At 43.1% G+C, this 15,474-nt stretch overlaps 1 protein-coding gene across 4 annotated transcripts in view; it reads right to left on the bottom strand.

Annotated features, from left to right (window-relative positions):
* MYO5A (myosin VA) overlaps positions 1–15,474 on the bottom strand; it is a 116,357-nt gene that overhangs the window by 37,427 nt on the left and 63,456 nt on the right. For all 4 annotated transcript variants that reach the window (XM_053271802.1, XM_053271804.1, XM_053271801.1 and 1 more), the window contains 7 exons: positions 14,778–14,936; positions 11,306–11,403; positions 10,057–10,143; positions 9,155–9,263; positions 7,286–7,497; positions 4,548–4,704; positions 1,384–1,623 (listed from right to left, as the gene is read on the bottom strand). In XM_053271802.1, coding sequence (XP_053127777.1) covers positions 1,384–1,623; positions 4,548–4,704; positions 7,286–7,497; positions 9,155–9,263; positions 10,057–10,143; positions 11,306–11,403; positions 14,778–14,936 — 1,062 coding nt within the window. The remainder of the gene's footprint in view (positions 1–1,383; positions 1,624–4,547; positions 4,705–7,285; positions 7,498–9,154; positions 9,264–10,056; positions 10,144–11,305; positions 11,404–14,777; positions 14,937–15,474) is intronic.

Genomic DNA, 15,474 nt, shown 5'->3' on the forward strand with positions numbered 1-15,474 from the left:
AAACTAGGAGGGAAGAGGGTAAAAAAAACTTCACGGAGAAAGAAATGTTCCAAACATTTGATCAGCTCTGGTGCTTGACCTGGCAAGGAACTGAGCAACTACTCCACATTTACTAAGGAGTACATTCTTTGGGGCCAGAAAGCAAGACTGGCCTATCCTAAAGACATTCCAGGACCATAATTGTGCCCTGAACGTTCCGAATTAATTCACTTGAGCAGCGGCAGAGCCACCATTGGGCCAACAGGTTCAAAGAACCCGGGCCGGATCCAATCAGGGGCCACGCCTCGCAGCCCCGACAGACACCCCGTGTCTGATGTCAGATGCGGGGGTGCTGGTTTAGCTCCCAAGCGGGGGCCGCGCAGCCCCTTTGGGAGGTTAATTAAGGCTGGCGCTGCGTTCGCAGCACAGCCAGAAGAGCCACTCCTGGCTGCGCTGTGAACGCAGCGCCAACCTAAGTAGCTTCAGGAGTTAAAAGGCTGGTGCTCCTGGCTGTGCTGCGAAAGCAGCACCAGCCTTAGTTTAGCTTCCGAAGTAGCCGCGTGGCTCCTTCGGGAGTTGAACTCCAACTCCCAAACTGAGCCTCAAGGCTCCATTCGAGAGCCAGACCATGCCCCCCCCCCGTGTCTGATGTCAGACACAGGAGCATGGCTAGTCCCCGTGTCCGATGTCAGATGCAGGGGCGGGGTCAGTGGGGCTGCGGCCACAGCCACACACAAGCCACCGGTGGTCAGGCTCCACGTCTGCACTTGAGAATCTGAAGGACCATAGTAAAGACCTTGGTGTGGTGTTTGTGGTTAATCCATTCCTTGATCCAGGCCAGCTTTTGAATGGGGCTTTAGTTACTTGTATTCTAGTCCTGGAGTAGAGATGAGGCAAACAGCCAGCCAGCATCAAGAGCACAGAAAAGCAGCCTGCACCTGCCTCTCTGTACATAATATCTATTTCATTATATTCCTGATGCCACTCCACTGCCTTGTCCTTGCATACCACAGAGCTCTTTCCCTTGGATTCCACACTTGGCTTTGGGGGTTTTTTTGGTCTAGTGGAAGAAGACAACATTAAAGTAAAGGCATTATATATTGCTTGCCAGAACATAAACATTTTGTACTCCAAAAAAATTAATCAAATGTATCTTCTGTTTAGAAGGGGGAGAATTATTTGCTAAAATGTTTATTGAGCACCCATAAATGAGGATCACTTTACATGTGCAAGAAATCCTCTAAATCGAAACAGCGTTCATGTGGATATACAAGACCAACCACATGTGGATGATCACATGATTCCCCCCCCACACACACGTGTGGACTTGTACTCCATTTGCTAGGCGAAAATACTAGGAATTATGTCGTGTTTGAAGGTGGCCCATACACTTCTGCCATTCACCTGCTCATCAAGTTTACGCTGGAGTTGCATGATCTTGTTCTCCATGCCAACATTGAGTTTCTTGTAGTGTTCCACAGAGCGTGCTTCTATCTTCAGCTTCTTTAGCTCCCTCTTTGCCATCATGCGCCGATAGCAGCACTGCAGGTAGACAATGGCCTCCAAAGTCCTGTGGTAGCGCAAGCGAGCCAGCCAGCCACGCACACGTTTCTGTATAACAGTGGCCTTGTGCTCCCGAAGCATCTGCATATTTACAACACACACATAAAAATACCTGTTGAGGAGCCATTCTGCATTTCAAGGACTTTTTTAAAAAACCTGTTTGGAAGACAATGAACTAACACCATTCGTTAAAAGAGCTGTGGGCAAAGGTTGATGAAATTAGAAAAAAAATCATGAGAAAATTATAAGTAAATGTACTGTCTGGCTGGTCAAACAGTATGTTTTTGACCACCCATCCAGAGGGGCCTGTCTTTGGGTGCAGATGGCGACTTGGGATTGGGCCTTCTCAGTTGTCACCCCTAGGTTGTGGAATATGCGCCCAGTGGATATAAGAGGATGATTTTCTTTGGCCCTCAGCAGAGCATTAAAGACCCATCTTTTTAGCCTGGCTTTAAATAAGATCTAGTTTGAATTTTAATTTTAAGCTGGTTTTAAATGTTTTCTTTTTAATTTTAATTGCTTTAGTATGTATTTTTTAATTTCAATGTAAACCGACCTGAGCCACTTTAGGAAGGGTGATATATAAATTGAATAAATAAATAATACCTTGATTCAGTAGGTACAGCAGATCCACATCTGGTAGTCAAGAATGATATAAGTAATCCAAGTCCATCCAAAAAATGCTAAAATATCTGAAGTTGAACTAGATATGTCGGATTGTTTACAAGACAGCACATGTAAACCTGAAACTGATGAAGCTTCCCGTGAAACTGACAGACATCTCATCCTGGAAGCTTCCCAAAAAATGTTTGGGAGATGATTCAGTCCTTTATTGCTGTCATGTGATTTCTACCTATGCCAGATTTATAATAGCAACCGCCATCTATTGCAATCACTTCCCCAGGCAAAGGACATGCCATGCAACAATAGAATGATCCCTAACCACAGGAGCCCAAATGATGTGTCACAGCACCTTGTTTGTCAACAGACCTGGTTGGCTTTGAGATCCTCACAGAACCAACACCAGTATACGAAGTTCAGAGAGTACTTCTACTGTTCCTTCTGGGAAGTTGCAATCATTTGAAGAACAAAATTCTAATCTTTGGTCTGTCTTTTGGAGTCTGCTGTGATATTCATTTACAAAGAAGGAGCAACAAAATTTTTTAAATGGATATCAAAATCTGGCACATGAAAGGGCACAAGTCAGCACAATGTAGTAGACAGGGTGTTGGACTTGGATCAGGAAAGCTTGGATTCAGAATCAGTTTATTAATGAGCCAACAGATTTCAGTGGCCTGGATTCAAATCCCCATTCAGCCATAAAAGCTCAGCAAGTACCTTTGGCCCAAACTCTCTCTCTTTCTCAGCCTAATCTCACAGAGGGTTATGAGAAACCTCCACTGTACACGGCTCTAACCTTCCTGGAGGAAGAGCCAAATACAAATGTAACGAACAAGCAAAAATCAATACCCACCTCCATGATTTATCTCCTCTGATATAGTAAATATTCTTCACTTGATTGGCTCATATTTTTTTAAGGATGTTTTAAAATATCATACATGGTAATTAGGGGTGAGCTGTACTTTAGAGTTTAAAGCAATGCTTAATTGCTACAAGACTCATTCCAGGCACAGTACTAATTTCGTAACAAACAACCCTCCCCTAGAAGTCAGTCACCTTGGCAGTAATCAACTCATATATATAAGGCACTTCCTCGGATCTTATCGCACACTTCCACTTGCTTAAGAACAAAATGTACAAACAGAATAGTCCTAACAGGGTGGATATAAATAGATTTTAAAAATAGATGTAAAAAATACTTTATTTATTTGATTGATTGATTGATTGATATACTGCCTCTCCAAAAAATGACTCAGGGCGGTTTACAACAAATACATTTAAATTTTAAACATTTTAAATTTAGAATGTTATTTTAATAATTAAATCTACAACAAATTTCTCTATTAAAGCTTTAACAAATTTCTCTATTAAAATGGCCTGGTTTAAAATGAAATCCGAACTCAATGCAAACATTTACTCTTTTGAAACAAAACATTTGACTCTCAGATGAATTGATGCAAAATTGCTTTTCTTAGTAAGAATAAACTGTGGCGAAAAGATCTATGTCAGTCATCAAACAGCACAACAGCCTATGTTCTTGTATTGTTTATTGATTTATATTTGTATACCGCCCTTTGTACTAAGACTCCTGGGCAGTTAACAACAAGTGTATTTACCTGAATCCAAGACTAGGATTTCCCCCCAAGTTTTTTGATATTAGAAATCAGAAGATTGTCTTAAATTCAGAGTCCTGTTCCTTTTGAGTAAATCATTATTATTTAACATATTTATATACCGCTAGTGCAAAATGCTACCTTCCACTGGGTCTATTTTTATAAAATGTATACTGTACTTTTTTAGGTTGCATAAAGTCTTTATTCAAGTTGTAAATCAAGGTTTGTTATGATTATAGCAGCTATGCATATTTATTTAGGAAGAATCGAAATAAAATGTGGAAAATTCTGATTTAAATCAAGGATTGAAAATTGGCCTTTTGGGGGGGTGATCTTAAATTTCCTTGATTTAAAATCAGTCCTGATGGGACCCTAATGCATTGCAGAGGCCATTTAATTGCAGAGCCATAAGATCAAAGAAGTCCCAGAAGCCAGTTGAATAAAAATGCATTTTCACTGTGACCACTAGTGTCTCTAAAATGTGATGTGAATTTAAATGAAGCATACCTGATTGACAGTTTTATGCACCCATTTCCTAGCTAAAATATATAGTTAGGATAGCTGACTTCCTGAATTTTGGATCCTACTACTTGGCTGTGAAATTGATACATACGTGTGTGCAGCAAGTGTGTGCGTCTTGAGAGACGGTCCTGTAAAAGCAATATTGGAATTTGCCCGTTCAGTAGCACCCCAGAAGCAAGCACCACCACATACCCTATTCCAGAGAGAATTTGAAACCAGAACCAGGAGTTAAACAACAGACACTCTTACCTTTTGGTACTTTCCCCTGGAAATGTAACCTCGTAAATACGACTGGAGAACAATGGTGGCTGCTCGTTTGCAACGATATCGCTTGCGAATCGCATACATGCGCTGGAATTTCTGAATAATGATGGCAGCTCTGGTTCTTCTAAGAAAGGTGGCAAGGCTGACGAGAAAAATGGTTAAAGAACATGACTTATAATCTCACCTTTGTAAGGAAAATAAAAGCATTACAAAGGTTGCAAAATAATTGGGGGAGAAAGGTTCAAAGGGCTATGCTGACATATTTAAACCTGAAGTATGCTGGTCAATGACTGAAATAAAGTATCTATCTATCTAAACCTGAAGGCCTCTAGCCCCCTGCTAAACAGGGCAAAGAGGTACCTTTTAAGGTGGTGATTCTGTTACACTTAGCAGGGGGAGAGCAACTGTCCTTATTCAAAAGCACAGCATCCCTCTGGTGGCGGTTGTTGGTATCTATGTTGTATTTCTTTTTAGACTGCAATTTTAATTGAAGGGGCACAGGAGTGTCCCTTTAGTTAAGCCATTAACATTCATTTGCCTTAAACTATGCTTACTTACAACTTATCCTCACTTACAACATACTCCCATATCTTTGCTGGTGCAGGCACTCCATCCTCCCTATCTTGATTTAGGACACAAAGTGTAAGTGCATGGAGGGCATATTGGAAGCTAGCACAATTCCATTGTGACAATTACACCACACCATTTATCATCACAGCATCAGCTGATCATCTTAAGGCATCGGCAGTAGAAGCTGGGGAGAGGGGCTTGGTGGGCAGGGGAGGGCCCAGTCACCGAGGCAGGAGTCTCTCTTCCTCACAGGACCAGAAGGCTTGGGTATTTACCCAAGCCCTCTGGCATGGAGGAAAGGAGAGGGGGGAAGCAGAAAAGCAGCAACAAATAACAGAAAAGCAGAGGGGGAGGAGAAAGCAGAAAAACTAGGGCAGAAGTCAGAAATCCAAAAATGGGTGGGGGAGATAGAGAGGCAAGAGGCAGGGGCAAAAGGCAGAAAAGCAAAAAGGGGGAGGAAGCATAAAATGGGGGGCGTTTTAAAATGGGGGGGAGCAGAAAGCAGAAAAGCAGGGGCAAAAGGCAGAAAGAGGAGCAGAAAGGAGAAAGCAAAGCGAGAGAGAAAGCAAGGGTTGCATCCTCCACCCCAAACAAAAAAGAAGCGAACAAAGCTAGTAGAAGATCAAACTTATAGGCAGCCCCAGTGAATCCTCGGAGGCAGAGGCTACGGGGTGTATTTTGTGCCCATTTTTTCTTCCTGTTGGGGACAATGCCAGAAGCTGCTCACAAGGATTCAGAAGCTGGAACAGCTTGAGTAGCAGCTGTTTCAGCCAGTTAACACAAAAGAGGAAGTTACATGCATGGGAGGAGGGGCTGGAGGAAGCTCTCTGCCTCCAAGGATTCACTGGGGCTGTCTGTAAGTTTGATCTTCTACTAGTTTCTTTTGTTGCGGGCAGGGCGTAGCCCCTCTCACCTTTACTGACCATCTGCCACTGGCATCAGCTATAGTTTCCAATTTCCTGGCTTTGTGGAGCTTGAGCCAAAATGAGAAAGCTTAACTCTGATCTTAAACCAGCAGGTTTTTTTGATCATCAGATATAAGATTGCCTTATAATTATTTTTAAAAGTTGCAATGCTACTACCATTATTCCCAATGGGAGCAGCATCACAACTGAAATTGCACAACACTTAGGCATGGAACAGCCTGCCTCCACAGCACCGCTGACATGCTTGCGAGAGCCTTGCTGTGGTGTGAGCACCTCTTGAGCCTGTTAACGTTCCTCTGAGCAGCATGTGAGCAACCAATAGTAGTAGTAGTAATAATACTCCTGCTGAAGAATTAGCATAGCAATGGCGGGGGGCGGATAAAAGCTTCTGTTCTCTCATGAGCAGAGGCAACTGGATCCAGGTCCTCTCGGCCTGTGGAATCCACTAATAGAACTACCCCTCATACACATGCTAGTGACATCCCACTTTTCTTAAAGATTTGATCTGCTAGCAGAGAAAAAGCCAAAGTAGATATGAAATTCAGACACAAGCAAGGATCTAATTCTATAGAAGCAGAAAAACAACATCTGGAAATGTGCTTCCCCCAACCTGAACCAAGCTTATCAACTGCCAAAGCTTACTTCCCCAGCTTATCAAATGCCAAATTAGCAACTAAGGAAAGGAATTTTAAGATCTGATTTGGCTAACGGAAAATTATCTCGTTGATGCCCAAATAAAGAAGATACTGGCTGATATCCAGACTAAGTTACTCAGTAGTACTACACAGGAGTTACTCTAAAGGAGTATTTAATTTCAACAGAACTACACAGGAGTAATTTAGTCTAGACATCAGCCACTGAAGTTACAGGATCCATATTCTGTTCCATTCTTTTTCCATCTATACCAGGCCTACACACACCTAACTTGTGACTCACCAAGTTGAATGTGGCTCACCAGCCACATAGCACATGGGACCCAACAAACTCCCAGGCAGGCAGGAAAAACTGGAGGTCTATTGAATCCCCGGTGGGCTACATTTGGCTTGATGGATTACAAACTGCATAGACCTGATCTATAATACACTAATCAGTACAGGAAAATCTGAAGATATGCGTGCTCTATTGAAAGCAATCTAGTAGTAGTATTAAATTTTATTACGGTCCTTAGACCAGATTGAAAGCAATCTGTAATGAGACTAAAGCAAGTTTCCCCAGTGGGCGGCTTACCATCGTGCCTGGTACCCTCGGACATATCTTTGAATGGTGATGGCTGCCTTCCTCATGCGCAGGTACTTCTTCCGCATCAGCCACCCCCTGATGGTCTTCTGGATGCGGATGCAAGCTGCTCGCAGTTTATCAGCTCTTATTTTTTCCAAATAAGCTACCTGGCCAGCCCGGAAAAATATTTTTGTCTTCCCAAACTGGTACTTATCTTTGTCCTGTTTTTCAGAGGAAACGAACAATCAGTGTCAAACTGAACATGATTTTTTTTTTTAAAGGTTCAATGACAGCAGAATTAGCAGAGAGCAAGAGTGCCCCATTCAGCTTGACCGCAAAATTTTGAGGATTAGACTAAATGGAGAAACAGGATGGTTTAAAGCCCTTTTGTTTTCATTGGCTCACATACTGTGCAAAGTTTCATGCACATTACAACAGAATATGTGCACAACTGTAGTCTGGAACTCTTTGCACAGATGTAAATACTGCAGATATGGAGCTGTGCTAGGAACAGCCATGATTTCCAATGGCTGTTCATCACACAACTCTGTACAAAGAGTAGGGATGTGCTCGAAGCATTTCGGCACCTCTATTTCCAGTTGCCGAAACGCTTCGAGTTGCAGCAGGCGAATCATTTTAGCTGGGGGCGAGTGGGTACTTTAAAAGGACCAAGGCAGGTCTTACCTGCCCCTCAGTTAGCACTCAAGATGGCATCCTCACATACTCAGACACCATTTCCTGCTGGGAACAGAGAACTTCCTGTTCCTAAGCAAATGCAGACGGCAAACAGAGATCCTGGCTGCTTAATACTGACAGTGCCGCTCTGGGGCAGTGGGAGGCAGAACAGCCACAACGGAGGGAAAGGTAAGACCTGCCTTCTTCCTCCTAAAATGCTTGCTCTCCTCTGCCCCTGATGTGCACGAAATGCTTCGTGCACATCCCTAGTAAAAAGTACAATTGTGCAACTGTGTGTCTGTTGCTTTGCAGCATGCACAGAACCTTGCGTAGTATGTGAACCAGTTGGTGCCCTTATGGCAATAGAAGAGATCAGGAGAATTACAGAAAATTAAGTGATAAAGACAGTTGGTTTGGTGGTAGTTAGATCTCTAACATTCTCACTAAAAAGTGAGAACTCGTTAGGGCATCATAAATGCTTATGTTAAATAAAACACATTTTACATTTTGCGCTTTAAGAAGTCAAGTCAGATAATACTATTATTAAGTAAGTCTACTTGTACTATGGCACCCCAAGGTAAAAAGGCAATAGCACTCAAGTGTCATGACACTCTAGGGATGGTACAAAGGAGCAGCACAGTACCTCTGGTGATCTCCTACATGAACCTCCCTCCTCTTAATGCTGCCTTCGCACAAAATTAGTAAATTAGATCAGGTCTTTTCTGTTGTCCTCCACTGGCCTGGAATCCCCTTGGGTAGGAGGCATTTAGGAGCAGGAGACGGGCAAAAGCCTTTCCCATTCCATCACGCTTTTAGTTTCAGAGTTGCTGGAGTTTGTTCGTTTGCATTTTAGCTCTTGGGCTTTTGAATAGTCTGCAGGTTGTTGTACATTACTACTCCTACTTTTACTTCTGATTTTTGTGCGAAGTTTCACAATTTTAATTACATTATGATTTCAGTTCTAATACTATTGGAAATTGCCATGTTTTGAACAAAAGGCAATATGGATTTTTTTTTTAAAGCAATCATTTTTTTAGAAAGAGTGTGGAATACACAATTATAAAGCTATATTGGGACCATTTTGTTGCCCTATGCCAACCCGCCACTAAGGGACAGTGTCTCTTTATTCTCAGGACTGAGTGGATCCCAGGGTCCTGGTGGTTTTCAAAGTTCAGCAAACTTTACAGACATTAACTCTACTACCAGAATCAGCTTCTCCAAGACATTTTTACATGTCTGCTTCCTGTCACCGAGGACATCTTTCTGCTTCATAAGGACACGGTAGCGGCTGAAGAATTCTTGATATGTCCACCTGGAAAAAGCAACATTCATTCATTCATTCAAAGTTTATTACGGTCTATGACCAGCACAACGGGGGGGGGGGGCAATACAATTAAAATATAAATAATTTTTTTAAAAGAAAAAAAGCAAGTCAACAGTCTAACCCATTAACAATATTATAACTGAAAGGTTATAGAGCAGCACTAGGACTGTTAATTAAAAACTGGCGCACTCTTCGAGCTGCTGCACAAAAGCCCGCCACTTTCCGAGTAATGGCAGGTATGCTGTCCTCAAGCAGGAAAGCCACTTGTTGGCTAGGTGAATTTCCTGGGAAATGAGCCAACAGTGGAGATATTAGTTCTAAACATAAGTCCCTATAAAAAGAGCAATAAAGCAAAACATGTTTGATTGTTTCAACTTCCCCATCTGTAAAGCTTTTTGCTTTACAGAGCAACATGACATTAGCCAACAGAAAATGCTCTGTGTGTGTGTAAATGATGTTCTTGAAAAACATCTAGATGTGTGGCTTATATAGGAACATAGGAAGCTGCCTTCTCCCGAGTCAGATCATTGGTTTATCTAGCTCAGTATTGTCTACACAGATGTGGCAGCAGCTCTCCAAAGTTTCAGGCAGGAGTCTTTCCCAGCCCAACTGGAGATGTCAGGATTGAACCTTGTGCTTCCTGCATGCAAAGCAGATGCTCTGCCACCGAGCTACGGCCCCATCCCCTAAGCAATTCTACTCACATGTAGTGCTCACAAATGCAAAGCAAGGGAACAATTCATGCCTGCTCGCATAAGACAAGCTCTCCACCCTGGCTTACCTTGAGGGGAATCCAGCTGCACTTATTCGGATCGTTTCCAGCACACCACAAGCTCTGAGCTGCTGCACAGTCCGCTTTTCATCAAACCTACACATGAAAATATTGCTAGGAACAGGTCTGCAAGGCAGCACACTTTGACAAGGTCTACAGGCATTGTTGACAGCAGAAGATCAGAACTGGCCCTGGTGGAAATATGTTCAGAACTGAAGTACTTTTAGGAGGGTAGGTACCCAGGTAGCAACAAATAAGGCAAATAATTCCTTGGGGGAGAACTGGGCTGCCACCAGCTAGGTCCACAATCCACTGATAACTGAACAACCTCCAATAGAGGCCAACTGAAAATAACTGGGGAGACCCAGCAGCAGCAGACTGCACTACCAGCAAGGGTTAATCAAAGCATGTTGGGTGGCACCATTAACACTGTAAAGTATTCAGATACATAATAAATTTATCAAATGTATATCCCTCCCTTACTTGAATCAGGGCAGCATACGTGCAGTTCTCCCAATTTTCTCCTCTAAGCTTCTGAGATAGATTAGACTGAGGGACAATGACCAGACCACTGCTATCCAGTGAACTGTGCAGCTTGGCAGGGATCAAGACCACTGCTCAATCCACTTTACTACATGGAAATTGCATACAGGCCATCATGAGCCAGTCTACTGCCCCCACTAGCCACCTTGTGGGGTCATCTGAGGAGAGATGAAGATTACAGCCTAGTGGTAGAATAGACCACAGCAGTTCAGACTGGAAGGGGGTGTGAAGAACTGACTGGTTAATAGCCATTTATGTATTAACTAGCACAATGTACCCAGAGTTGCTCGGGCTTTTGTGGCTATACCAGCTGTACATCTGTCTGTCTGTGCGGGGTGGTTGTCGGGGTCCTTGGGTACCCTTTGTTCCTCATAGAGTCCTAGGAAGTCACTTTGCCAAATTTCGTCCCAATAGCTCAAAGTGTGTGGGAATGTATAGAGAACAGACAGACCGACCATGGGCAGAGCTACGATTGGGCGAACAGGTTCAAAGAACTTGGGCCGCACCCAATCAGGGGCTGCACTTTGCAGCCCTGACACACAGCCCTGCGTCTGATGTCTGGGGGTGCTAGTTTAGCTCTCGAGTGGGGGCCACATGGTCCTGTGAAAACCATCCTATTTCTGTCCAAAACAAGCAGCAGAGAGGGTAGTTTTTCCCACTAGACTTCTGAGACAGAAGTGTTACCCTTTAGGACACTATGTGCAAACCAACTTACATGAATGGAAACTTGAAGTCATTCGGTTTGATACACCGCACATAATGTGGAGTGGTAGCATTAAGAGTTTCCATCAGAAGCTGCAAAGAATTTCTAAACTACAGGAAAGAGAAGGGGGGGGCAAGTTAAAAACTATACAGGAACAGTCTGATGGCTTTCTGAGCAAAGTCTTATTGGCTCGAACTGCTCAGCCCAGCAACATCTAAAACACTGGACATTTCAGGCAAACAAGAACATTTCAGCCAGCCTGAAGTAGGACACTGAATAGTGTCCTACTATTAATAGTCCTAATAGTATCCATGGTCTGCATCTTTTGTACTGATTGCATAGATCTGCTCAGGAATTATTTCAATATTCCATAAAACCATATTCTATTCTTAACACAATATTTTACAAGGCACTACTGTCTGTCTGGTCTGGCTGTCGGAGATCTAACAAAAGATCTTTTTTTTAAAAAAACACCAAAGGATCAACACTATGGCTCCACACATTTTTACAGTAAGTCTTCCCTCCCCTTCCTTGACTGATAAAACAGATTGCTCACCTGTAACTTTTGATCTGCAGCATAATCCGTAGCCATTCATAAGCCTGGGTTCTGCACTTGCATGGGACCTTGCAGGTGGAATATCCAAGCTCCCCATGGTGCTCGTGCACCACCTCTCATGCTCAATGTGACCATTTATTTTGGCGGTTGGAGCACCATTCCTTTGGTTCCGGGATTACCACCGTCATCTGATGATCATCCCATCATGGAGTCTTCTTGAGAACATATATTCATTTCTTTCTATGCGCTTACTGCTGTGGGGAGGATGGGTGGGTCTTATGAAAGTCAACGGATCACTTACAGATCAAAGTTTACATGCGAGTAAGCAGTTTATCTGTAGCGTGATCCATTGCCATTCATAAGCCTGGGTGTTTAGTGAGCTTTCCCAGGCGGAGGGAGGAGTAAGTTATAGCAAGACCACCTCTCTCAAAATTAGCCTCCGCAAAAGAATTAAGGTCAACTACATAGTGTTTTACAAAAGGCAGCTCTGACAACCATGTGGCCACTTTACAAATGTCTTCCGTAAGGATACCTGAGAGATGTGCTGCAGATGCAGCATAAGCTCTGGTGGAGTGTGCTCTAATTGTGCATGGTGGATCCACCTTCTGAACTTTGTACGCTAAAGAAATTAATTCTACCAACCAATGGGACAGGCGTTGCCATGATATAAGCTTGCCCTTAGATCTGCCCTTATAGGCTATAAAAAAAAGTTGGTTACTCTTACAAAACCCCTTAGTTTTATCTAAGTGAAATAATAGTGACCTCTGGACATCCAGTGCATGTAAAGATGTCTCCAAAAGCATAGCTGGGTTCCTGAAAAATGTGGTTAGCACTATATTCTGATTCAGGTGAAAATCTGATACTACTTTAGGATGGAACAAGGGGTCCATCCACATAAGTACTTTGTCAAGATAAAATCTAGTATAAGGTGAATCAATTCTGAAAGCCGTTAACTCACTAATCCTCTTGTTTGTAGTTACGGCCACTAGAAAAACAGTCTTTTATGTAATTAATTTTAAGGAAACAGTTGCCATTGGTTTGAAAGACTCCACTGTTCAGTCGGTTTTCTAACCATGGGATACAAATTATTTAACCCCTTTAGAAATATTTTGCAATCCAGATGAAAACACACAGTTCTGCCATCCCATCCCTTATGATCTGAGGATATTGTAGCGAAGTGGACCTTGAAGAAAACATTGGCCAAGCCACTGCCCTTTAGGCGTATTAAATATAATAGTACAGCATTCTCATAGATTTTAGCCCTACCATGACTCCATATTCACATACTACTGTTTTAGCAATTTTATAGCTCCTTTATCACCTTTTACAGACATACGGAATGCACTCCCTATAGACATTCGTGGTTTAACATCTTTACCAGTCCTCAAAAGAGCCCTTAAGGCACATTTTTTTAGCCAGGCTTTTAGTAATCTCTGAATGTTTTAAAATTGTAATTGCTGTTTAGATTTTTTTAATTGCTGTGATTTCTGAATGTATTTATTCCTGTTTTAATAGGTGGTCTTGTTTGTCTTTGTTTTTGTGAACTGCCTGGACCCCTTGGAGTCAGGTGGTATATAAATTAATTAATTAAATGGAATAGCAAGACCTTGACTAACAAAACCTCTAAATGTCGAAGCCAAGGGGGTGCTTTCCAAAGAATCAAGCAGGGAGAGAAAGTGGGTTGCCTCTTGATTGAGGCCTTTCCCTGTAAGGGTGCCTTCCCCCTCCGATAGCAGATTTCGAGGGGAAAAGCTGCCCCTGCAATAGGTCTCTTGATGCCATCAATGTCAATGGATCTAACAAAGGAGAGAGCCATCTCAGCACAGTCTCAGTCAACATTGGAACCAGATCTGAGGCTTGCTCTTTTGGTACCATGATAAACGTCAATGGTCGCTGTGGAACTGACAGTGGATACTGTGGTGGAGTCAACGCAGTCAATTCCCTTGTCAACAAGGTTGATGTCAAGGTGCTCTTTGGTGTCAACAGCAGAGACATCTGTACCTCTGGCACCTGAACCCCTGATGGGGATTGTGTACAGAGTGAGGTTTTCATTGCCAAAGGCTCCACTGACTTGAGAGATCTATGCTTTCATGTTAGTGAGTCAGAATATCAATCCTCATCCGAAAATCTCTTCTTCTGCTTCCTGTAGTGATTCCCAAAGGCAGAGTCTTTTGAAACCTCCTTCAGGGCATTTGATTACATGCTCCACCAAGGCTGGTCTCGAGGTTGAAGTTGACACCAATGCACTGGCTGGCATTGACACCAAGGTCGATAGCAGCAGCAGCAGCTGTGGAGGTCGCGGCATCGGAGTCAGGGGACTAAGTGCTTGCTCATACAATGCTGCCCTGAGTCGAAGTGCCCAGTTTTTTAGGGTTTGGCGAGAAAAGGACGTGCAAATCTGGCAGATCCTTTTATTATGATCCTCATGTAAACAGAGCAAGCAGGAGTCATGCTGATCCGTTGAGGGCAATTTCCCCCCACAGTCTTTACACTTCTTGAAAGTCTTTTTAACATCCATTGAGACATGGGATTTAAGAAAATGAGCCAAGTCAATCCGGGCAAACAAATCCTTCAGTAAACCAGTCCATTTAGTAGAAGAATAGCAAAAAAACCTCAGGCCAATATTAATAGAACTTCACAGAAATGCTGTAGGAACCAATACAATTGAGAAACCCTGGCCTAGCCAACAAGGCAAATGCTTCGGCGGTTGGAAAGAAACTGAAGGAATGGCACTACAACCACCAAAATAAACTGTTGCATCGAACATGACCGCCAGGGCACAAGCATCAGGAGAAGATATATATCAGAAGATATCTCCCAGAATGGTTGAGAATTGCACATTACTTCATAGCAAATTTAGGTGCTTTATAAACAAGTTAATATATACATACATATCTAGCTGTAAATGTAGCAACTAATTTGACCCACCTGATGCCCCACTGTTTTCTTATGCTCCTTGCTTGTTTGGGCCATCTTAGACTTGGATGGTTTTACAACTACCCTAGACAATGGTATGCGACCAGAGGGTGTTGCTGACATGGGGCTGATGGCCTTCTCATCCTGAAACAGCTCAGGCAGCATCTTAAACTGATTTGGACAGAGAAAAATGTCATTTCTAGCTTAGAAAGGAGAAGGCATTCCCAAAGGAACTGTAATAGTAAGAGCCAAAAGCAAAACACACACACACACCACAAAAACTCCAAGAGACAGTATAAACAGGTTGATTATCTGTAACAGATGATCTGGAAGTGGTTCTATACATTCATAAGTAGTGGGTTCTGCGCCTGCGCAGACCAGCTTTGGGTAGAATTCCCTAGCTCCTCGCAACGCCAGCAACCGCTGCCTGCATGTGACTGCAGCACCCTCTAGCAGCGGTTGGGCGTCTTCTCCCTCAGTTTCTTGATGACCGACGTGTCGCGATAACACTTGCTCTGAGCTGATGGTCCAGTGATTTGTTGCTGCGCTGTGGGGTTGGACGGGCGGGTTTTATGAATTTATGGAACCACTTCCAGATCATCTGTTACAGGTAAGCAGCCTGTTTATTTGGAAAGTGGTTCCAACATTCATAAGTAGTGGGTGAATTACGAGCCAGCCTGATGGAGGTGGGCGTGCGCAAGTCACTGTA

Source organism: Hemicordylus capensis, chromosome 10 (genome assembly GCF_027244095.1).
Source record: "Hemicordylus capensis ecotype Gifberg chromosome 10, rHemCap1.1.pri, whole genome shotgun sequence".
Classification (NCBI taxonomy): domain Eukaryota; kingdom Metazoa; phylum Chordata; class Lepidosauria; order Squamata; family Cordylidae; genus Hemicordylus; species Hemicordylus capensis.